Source organism: Bos taurus, chromosome 14 (genome assembly GCF_002263795.3).
Source record: "Bos taurus isolate L1 Dominette 01449 registration number 42190680 breed Hereford chromosome 14, ARS-UCD2.0, whole genome shotgun sequence".
NCBI classification, from domain to species: Eukaryota; Metazoa; Chordata; class Mammalia; order Artiodactyla; family Bovidae; genus Bos; species Bos taurus.
The window spans coordinates 61,608,672-61,618,737 of NC_037341.1; the positions used below are offsets into that span (position 1 = coordinate 61,608,672).

At 35.9% G+C, this 10,066-nt stretch overlaps 1 protein-coding gene across 3 annotated transcripts in view; it reads left to right on the forward strand.

Annotated features, from left to right (window-relative positions):
• AZIN1 (antizyme inhibitor 1) overlaps positions 1-8,359 on the forward strand; it is a 31,060-nt gene extending 22,701 nt beyond the window's left edge. The window contains exons 6-12 of one of the 3 annotated variants that reach the window (NM_001082611.2): positions 618-752; positions 2,343-2,424; positions 2,790-2,864; positions 3,454-3,616; positions 4,728-4,843; positions 5,419-5,633; positions 5,840-8,359. In NM_001082611.2, coding sequence (NP_001076080.1) covers positions 618-752; positions 2,343-2,424; positions 2,790-2,864; positions 3,454-3,616; positions 4,728-4,843; positions 5,419-5,633; positions 5,840-5,951 — 898 coding nt within the window. In that variant the 3' untranslated portion in view covers positions 5,952-8,359. The remainder of the gene's footprint in view (positions 1-617; positions 753-2,342; positions 2,425-2,789; positions 2,865-3,453; positions 3,617-4,727; positions 4,844-5,418; positions 5,634-5,839) is intronic. The other 2 variants (XM_025001622.2, XM_015474490.3) reach the window with 2 other exon arrangements.
• Positions 8,360-10,066: the final 1,707 nt, after the last annotated feature.

Sequence of the window (10,066 nt, forward strand, 5' to 3'; positions counted from 1 at the left end):
GATTTGTGGTTACTCAGAGATTGCCTGACAGTCTTGATCACTTTGTCATGGTTGTCATGGTTTGGAAGGAAATACCAAATATATTTGAATCAGTAGTCTAAAAGGCTGCTGTTAAGATACGTTAAAAAAATTTTTTTTTCTTGTTAGATCTATGTGATTAATTGGAGGAATGGTTCCGAATAAGTGGTAGAAAGTTAGCTAGCTAGAACTTTTTTAGGAAGTTTGAAGCGTTTAAAGCCCTGATCGTTTTTACTGAAAGACAGTAATGGCATTGCTATTCAATTTAGTCTTTCTAGGTGGATTTATGGACTGATGGACTTCATTTGAAAGTAATGTCGTCTTTCATTACAGAGCCCAACCAACTCTTGCTGCTACAACAGAGTCTTAACTTCCTGCATTTTCCAAATTCCCATCCTTGTAAGCGTCATGCTTTAGTCCCTAATTGCTAGTTTTTTCTCTATACAGGATTGTTTCTCATTAGGTTCACTTGATTCATCCGACGCTGGATTATGGAGCACTGACAACATTATCAACACACTTCCTACAATCTTCAGGCTTCACATGTGCTGATGATGATGTAAACCAACTCTGCCCCAATCATCTTCCCCTTCTCTTAGGGTCTTACTACATATTGCAACAGAAGATAGTATTGGAGGTGGAGAGGGTAACATGAAGTTTGGCACTACCCTGAAGAACTGTAGGCATCTTTTGGAATGTGCTAAGGAACTTGATGTCCAAATTATTGGAGTTAAGTGAGTAGTTGTTTTAAACTTCATTTTGTTGTGATAATCTTAGTCTTTCTGTTTACCAGTTTAAGTTTTCTTTTGTATAAACATTAATAGATTAAATTTCTGATTTACGATACATAGTTTTCTTAGTTTAGGAAAATAAATGTTTATCTTTATACTATTTTGTACTTGTATGTACCTCTCCTTCACCTAGTTAAGAGAGGAAATAGTAAATAACAGTTCAGTTAGTAATTTAAATCACTTCTTTTTAAGTTGAATGGAAGGATTTACTAGAATTCTGATGAATACCAAAATGGTTGTTGGACATGTCATTTCAGTTTTTCTTTTTCCCATCCCAAGACTTTTTATTTTCCCCTGTTTAATCCCTCAGAGGCACTTCAAAAAATCAGTAGACTATTTTATCCTCTCAGTTTTTATGTATGAGGAAACTAAGACCCAGAGAGTTAATGATTTGATAATAGTTTCTGAACCATGATCTGAATCAGATTTGGAGCAGTGACTGCCAGATTTTAAAATTGTTCATAAAGATGGATAAAGAATCACCACTGTTAAACTTAATTCTACCTTAGCTGACAATATTGACAGTATTTGAGAGTTTTCATATTTCAGTTAATTTTATTGTTAACACACAGGACAATTGATTTGAGGTGTATTCTGTGAATTTTAACGTTTTTGTAACCACTGCCACAATTGATACGGAAAGGACGATGTTTTAATTAAACTTTTAAATTTAATTTTATTTAATTTTTGGTCTTGCAGCATGGCTTGTCAAAGTTTAGTTTCCCGACAGGGTTCAAACACAGGGTTCCACTGCAGGGTCTGCAGTGGAAGGGCAGAGTCCTAACCACTGGACCACCAGGGAATTCCCTCAAATTTAAATAGTCCGAATCTTTGATAAATACCACTATTAATGAGCAGTACTAACAATTATCAGTATTGCTCAACTGAATTAATGTTCACTTGTATTTATTTCTCAATAGATACTTTTTTTAAAAAAAGATTTGTTTGGCTACACTGGGTCTTTTGCTGCAAGCTGGCTTCCTCTAATTCTGGAGAGTGGAGGTTACTCTGGCTTCTCTTGAGGAGCACAGAAGACGCGTGAGCTTTAGTAGTTGCAGCTCAAGGGCTTGGTTGCTCTGTGGCATGTGGGATCTTCCCGGACCAGGGATCAAACCTGTGTTGGCAAGTGGGTTCTTAACCACTGGACCACCAGGGAAGTCCCACAATAGATTTGTATATTTTCAGGTAATATTGTGCATTCAAAATTGAAGATTTTGTCACCCAGTTTTATTGGGTGATTGTTACTTTTAGTAAAGTAACAATTTATCGTTACTTTACCATATGAAAAGCGTGTCCCTGTCTGATAGCTGTGAAATATAACTGATAACTTATTATTAAAAAAATTATTACCCAAACACTACCTTTTCTAAAAGGCTGGTATTGTAACTTGGGTAATTAGAGGTTCATGTTTCTAAAGCTTTAAATATTGAGTAAAGTTAATGTGAATACTTTTTTGTGTGAATATGGTGAGTTAGAAAGGAACGGCCTCTAAAATTTGCTGCAGCTTCAAATTTATTACTCTATGTCTTTCAGATTTCATGTTTCAAGTGCTTGCAAAGAATCTCAAGTATATGTACATGCTCTATCTGATGCGCGATGTGTGTTTGACATGGCTGTAAGTTTTTCGCTTAAATTATTTTGATATTTAAGCCAAGATGTTATTTAAGACAAATATTCAGCTTCTTTTCTACTTCTAAAGTATTCTGATCGTACTTATTTAAGACATGCACATTTTAAAACCTGGGTGTAGAGAGAGGCAATAGTTAACTTACTTGTATGTGTCTAAAGACAGTACAGAGAATAGCAGGAAAATACAATGAAATAATCCGCCTCTGTTAGTAGAAAGCAATAAATTTACTAAAGGTCAGAACAGAGATTATTTACCTCCCTTAGAGGATTTTTGTGTGTGTGTGATGTCCCTATATGCATTACAATTTGGAAAAGCGTTTAAAGATTTTTTTTCCCCTCCTGCATCTCTAGGGAGAATTTGGCTTCACGATGAACATGTTAGACATTGGTGGGGGCTTCACAGGAACTGAGTTTCAACTGGAAGAGGTAAACATTGTTCAGTGGGTCGACATCCTGGACTGATCTCTCTTTCCTTTCTACTTACATGGTGGATATGTAGACTAGAGTTTTCAGAGCAGAACTAAAGCTGTAACATTGTGTAAAATTTGTAAGAAAATGAAGAGCTAATGGAAGACCTTGGAAAAGTTTAAACTCTGTAGCATAATTTTATCATGGAAAGTGTGTTTTCAGTGCTTGATGACAATGATTCATTCATTCATCACTTACAGAGCTTGAATTGTTTTATCCATGTACACATCAGTTCTCACCTTCCTCTGGTATAGAAATTGATTGGAAATTTGCTCCTTCATCACTAGTTATTGAATATAGCTATAAACAATGACTTTTCAATCACCAGGAGCCATTTGCCACTGGAATTATAACTTTTTAAATTAATGCCATTCTGATAGTTAGAAAATCAACTTGGATGACTTGAAAGCCTGCTTTATTTCTAAGCGTCATAGTCTATAATTCAGCTACTTAATTTTCCTAAAAAATTTAATTGCTGTTAATCTCTTAATGTTGTGAATTAACCAATCCAATATTAAAACCATAATATGGGTTTTAAAATCCATAGGTTAATCATGTTATCAGCCCTTTGTTGGATGTCTACTTTCCTGAAGGATCTGGCATCAAGATAATTTCTGAACCTGGAAGCTACTTTGTGTCTTCTGCATTTACACTTGCAGTTAATATCGTTGCAAAGAAAGTTGTTGAAAATGATAAGTTTTCCTCTGGAGGTAAGTTACAAAGTTTATAGTTTTCTGTTAGTAAATAATTCCAATTAGTTTGAAGATGAGTTCATTAGATACTATCACATGTAAATATAATTTTGGACATTTGATGGGTTTTGATGTTATGGGTGTTCTTCATCCATCTGTAGGGAGGAGCTAGGGAGCTTTTCAAAAAGCTATAGCTTTTGAATGCCATAGCTAACATTCCACTCCATCAGACTCTTCTCGAAGCTGATGTTTAGATAGGCTTATGTTAGATAAACTTCCCCAGGTGATTGATTCCCTTTAAGAACCAGTACAATCTTATCCCTATCAAAATAAAATAATTTTCATATCTTAAAATTTATTTTAGTTTTGTTCAATTTTTATTATTTTTGCAGCATAGATTAGTTTGGACTGCCCTTGAACTTCTTGTAAGTGGGATCATGTATATTCTTCTGTTTAAGACAGCTCAGTATAATATTTGGTAGAGCATTTCATTTTACATTTATTGCCAATTAATATTCCACTGTTTGAATGCATATACTTTGTCTCCAGTCTCCTGCCATGAATATTTGATTGTTTCCAGTTTTTGGCTATTAAGGGCAGAACTACTGTTACTACATTATTATACAGTACTACAAGTATTGTGGACATTTTTCTTAGGTGAATGATGTAAGAATAGAATTGCTGGGTCAGAGGGTAGGTGCTCACAAAGATTTCAAAATGGTGTTGCTATTTTACTCCTCTGCTGGCAATGTATATATGCAAGTTCTGATTGCTCCCACCTTTGCTAATTTCTTTTTTTGGTCATTGTTAAATTTTATCCACTCAGTAGGTGTGTATTATGGTGTATCAGTGTAGTTTTAATTTGCATTTACCTGGTGAGTAATGATGTAGAGCCGTTTTTTTTTTTTTTTTTTTAATGTGTTCATTGGTTATCCTTGGTGAAGTGTGTTCAATATTTTAAGTTAACAGTTTTAAGTTATGTCAGTATATATCAGTATATTTTGAAGAATGTGAAACCTATGAGTCAATTCTATAAATACTAATTCAGACTTTGATGTGCCTTTTAGCTGTTTTACTGTAAGTTCATCTTTGCTTTTCCTGTTTTTGTGTTTTGTTTTTTTTTAAACAGTAGGAAAGACCGGAAGTGATGAACCAGCCTTCATGTATTATATGAATGATGGTGTTTATGGTTCTTTTGCAAGTAAACTGTCTGAGGACTTAAATACCATTCCAGAGGTTCATAAGGCAAGTTTTATTACAAATATTATAAAACCTGCTTATTTGGCAGTTTCTGAATGGAGCTGTTATTTTTAGGATGCATCCCAGTTTAAAAATTGTATTTATTTTTGGATATGCTGGGTCTTCGTTACTGCACAGGCTTTTCTCTAGCTGTGGCAACCAGGAGCTCCCAGGCTCTAGAGCACAGGCTCAATAGTTGTGATGCACGGACTTAGTTGCTCTGTGGCACATGGGGTCTTCCCAGATCAGGGATCAAACCCGTGTCTCCTGCATTAGTAGGCGGTATTCTTTACCACTGAGTCACCAGGAAGCCCTCATCCCAATTTCAAAGAAATATTTTAGAATGGGGGAAGGTTGCCCCTTTTTTGAGGGTTTGTATTTCTCTGAGTCCTATTAAGTCTTTTGTTCTCTAAATTGCTGCCTTACATGGAGTTAAGGAGGAGTATCACTGCCCTTGGCTCTAGGCCTTTCTTCAGGGCCACATTTGATTTGAAATGGTGAAAAAACGCTCTTATCCACCTTCAAGTTCATTGCCTGCTTGAGTTAAAAGCTTAACAAAAAAATACTTTTTTGTCCTACAGAAATACAAGGCAGATGAGCCTCTGTTTACAAGCAGCCTTTGGGGTCCATCCTGTGATGAGCTTGATCAAATTGTGGAAAACTGTCTTCTTCCTGAGCTGAATGTGGGAGATTGGCTTATCTTTGATAACATGGGAGCAGATTCTGTCCATGAACCATCTGCTTTCAATGATTTTCAGAGGCCAGCTATTTATTACATGATGTCCTACAGTGATTGGTAAGACGGATTATTTTTTTAAAGCAGATTGGATATTTGAGGTGACAGGGTTTGCTGGTTTTAATTCTATAATGAATGCACAACTTAAAAGTAATAACAGAATGACCTTTTAAGCGTAATTGGAAGACTAGTTATTTTATAGTTCTTTTCATTGTCTGTTGTGTGGTCTTTGTGATTAAACTCAGATGTCTTGATTTTTCCCTTAGGTATGAGATGCAGGACGCTGGGGCAACTTCAGACACAACAATGAAGAGCTTTTTCTTTGTGCCTTCTTGCATTCAGCTGAGCCAAGAAGACAACTTTCCCACTGAAGCTTAAGCAGGCGTTAACGCTTCTGTAGATCTGAAGTTGCAGGTTAATAAGCTTGTCTGGTCTACATTCCAGTGTGGAAAAAATTTGAACAATCTTATTCTGTTAATTCTCTTGGAAACAAAAACTACTAGTAATAGCTATTTGGGACCAGACAAAATCAGCTCTATAATTCACTGGGGGTAATTGGGAGATTAAGATAATGTAATCAGATTTAAACCTACCAGTTTGCCCTACCCCTTAAGCGTTTAAAATAAAATATGCAACAAAATGGATGACTTAGTGGAGATGGAAGCCCATTAATTGGGTTCCCCATTAAACCGTTTACATACAAGTACACAGTTTTTATACTAAGGATTCGTGTTAAAAAGTCTTGTAAAGTTAATGTCTTTCACCCAGATATATCAAATGTCAGTGGAAGACCAGTGTAACTTCATTAGATACGTTTAGTGTATTTAGAATGTGTAAATTTGTGCTTTGAACTGTAGTTTAATAAATGTAAAATTGCATCATAGTATTTGTTGTATTTGACCTAATGTAACCCTTGTATGATTGCAATAAAATTTTGTGTAGATTTTACTGTTTTTTCAGGCTAAAATTTTGGGAAAGGGGCTAGCTAGCAAAGGTAGTTTTGAAATAGATATGTATCTGGGCTGTTTCGAAGGTTATTTTCCTTTATAGCCCATTTAAGTTTAGTTTGGCTTAGTACATTTTTCAGTTATTTAATTAGTAATTTAAGTAAAATGTTTGGTAAATCATTGTGATGTTCAGATTCATTATGGAGAGTTGATGTGCAGTAAGCATGATGTTTAACAATTTTAACACCAAAAATGTTAATCCTGCATAAACCAATTGTAATAATTAATAGGTGTTTCTGTATAGATAGAATGCATAGAGTACCTTAGTAAATCTTTGAGTCGCAAATCTTTTGGCTGAAATGGAAGATTCTATTAAATACTTGGAATAAACTTTGGGGAGGGAAATGCAGAAAACTCTGCTGCGCACTAAATCTTAAAGAAGGGCTACATCTATATCCAGAAACCTGATGCTCCTTTGCACGGAATATTATTTAAATTCAGAGTTGTGAGGGGGATGGGGTGAAGCACACCTATTTTCAATTTCTCGATTGCAGTGATTTCAAACTTCGGATTTGTTTTGTTGTTCACTTAGTTTCCTGGTATTTCCCATTTGTTCAGCAGCTTAGTGTAATTAGTTTTCATTCTTTGCATACTAGAATTTTATGGTGATTGGGGAAGTGAGTTAAGAGTCACTAGCCTGACAGTTGTTGCCAGGCGTTGTTCATGGCTAGTATATTAGTAACCCTAGATCTCAGAATCACAATAGTAATGAAGTAAACAACAGGGGTCATTTTTCCTAACTTGTTCTATGTTCAGATGTGGAATTTCTGTCTTCCAAGAGGAAATGTGACTTCACTTTGGTGCCAATGGACAGAAAATTCTGCATGTGTTACATAGGAGAAGTTTGGAATGCACTTAATAGCTGGTTTTTACACCTTGATTTCAAGGTGAAAAGAAATTGATCATGAATCTAATAAATTTCAATCTCTTAAACCAGTAGGTGCTTAATATTTTTGATTTGATTAATTCCCATTTGAATTTTATGGGTTCTATTAATTGAAAAAGGACTCCAGTCCATTGTCATCTAATTACCCTTGGAATTTTCCAAGGTATAATGTGGGGTTTTATGCAAAATTCCAAGCTACCATGCAACTTTTTTTAACTGTAATGAGGAGGAGGAATTGCTCCTAACCTTCTTTACATGTTGTGCTTTTTGGTTCAGAAATGCCAAATCTTTTAAGAGATGGTACAACTTTGAGTCCTTGGCTTGACTATACAACTTTGAGCTTCATGGCATGTCAGTTTTGCCGTATTTAAAGGAGAGCTATTCTGTGTATAACAGCTCAGAGTTGCAGGTACCACATGTGAACGATACGGTAACTTTAAAAAATGTTTGTGTTGTATTTGAAGACTGTTTGCCATAAATCTAAAGTTTGATCTTAATGTATTTCAATTTGATATGCTAAAAAAAAGTACTGAATTAATGTAACAATCTTTTTTTTTTAATCAATATTGTAAGTTCAGAATTTAACTGAAAATATAAAACCCAAATGATTTCTATATAGTAAATTGAACTGTAAAGGTAACTTGTGTGTGATTCTGAATACACAGATAAAATGTTTTTAATTCCTCCTTATGTTTTAGTTCTGCTTTGGCTTCTGTTGCGAAAGAGTTGAAATTTTACTTATCAGCTTTGTGTACATTGACTTGCAAGCATTCTTTCAGAATCTTACTTACTTTATTACATAGTAACAAATTGAATCTGATAAAATGATTCTGGGTATTACATATGGAATACTGAAGTCTTTGATAAAATCAATATATATATGTGGTCACAAAGATTTTTCTAGGGTTGCATTTTTTTAGACACATTAATTCACCAGCTTCTGAACAGTGTTTAGACTTAAATAGTTCTGTATAAATTAAGCTAGGTATTCCTTCTAAATAAGATGGGCACTGATATCATTGAATGCGAATTTAGATTTAAAAAGTCACACCAGTTGTCTTTTTGTCCCTTTCTGGGGAGTTACTCTCAATTTCCTCACAGTAGTTAACAGGTAGGTAACTTGACCAATAATATAGTGAAGAATGCTTGCTTAATTGGCTTGGAAGAGTGAAAGAAAAAATTTCTTAGTAGTTTTCCATATTCAGGTTGTGAATAAATCCTGCAAATACTTTAATCCCTGCTTCATCCATCCTGAAGTAGGAATAGAAGTATGGTGTACAGTCCTTGCACTTGCAGGCTTTTGTGGGAACAAACCTGGTTTACGATTAACAAACCACGACTAGTTGTAGTCTAGCTTTTGCTGGAGGCTGATCTCTTCCTACTTAAAGGAATAAGCTCCCAGCTTTTGTATGATGCTTGGAGCAGGTAAGCACCATCTGACTGCTTAATTCCTTGAGCTGTATGGCTTCAGTTTCAAAGCAGTTATATTTTAACGATCTTTCAAATCCCAGTTCTGCCATACTACTGCTCATGCCTGTCAAAACCCTTTGCAGTTGATGGCTTAGTGAGAAATTTAGCACTGGGTCAATTATGGGAAATTGGAAAGTTAATCCACAGTTGACTAACAGATGAAGGGATAATGCATTGGCAATAGAAAAGGAGTTGCATAAGAGTGCAAGAGAAGATCCTCTGGTGAACTAGCAGGCTTTGATTTTGATTAAATTTAGTCCCAGATTCTAGTTAAAGCTTTTCCTAAGTGACGGTGCCAGACTCCATCCTGTGTGCCTGTGCCCACAGCTCTCACCACTCACTTTTTAGCAACAGTATGCAGAGGAAGGGGGGACACAAAACTGAGCTAAAGTTCAGAAAATTTTTAATTCTCTGGATTTCACTGATTTCCTCTCATCTATTTTCTGTTTCTTAAATTACTTTCTGTGAGATTTTCTCAGCTCCATATTCCAAGTCTTATTTTTTAACCTCTGAAATTTTTACAAGCTAATGGCCTCCAAGAATTTCATAAGTTCCCCTCTAACCCAGTCCTACATAGTCTTTTTGTCTCTGTTTTTGGATTGGACTGTTATGTTTTCATCATTAGAGGCATTCTTCAGATGTGTAGTAACCCTTCTGAGTGGGGACTACAAAGCTAATAGGAAGCTCTGAGCACATGAGTGTGGCTTGTCAGCTCAATGTGCTGTGTCCTAGTGGAGCTGCGGGGAAACCTCTTACGTCACCCTGAAGTCTTTGCCCATTCTCAGTGAATACTTTGCATATCCCCTGCTGGAGGAGTAATGGGCCATCTGCCAGCATTCTAGAAGACAAGTGGGGTTGAAGGTATTGGGCTTCTGTGTTTAGTGTGCAGTAGGGGACTACCCCTGCCCCCAGCAGTGCTCCGTGTCCATTATTCCAGAGGCCTATTTGCCCTCTTGAGACAAGGACTCTCCAGTCTTGATGAATGAGTGGGCTCTTGCCCAGCTGTGCAGTGTAGGAAAAGGGATCCGGGAACTGAATGCTTAGACTTGCAGACCATCATTTTGCTCCTACCTCCAGATGGATCTGCTGTCATTTTCTCTGCAGTGTTTTGGAATTTGAGGTTGTTTTTT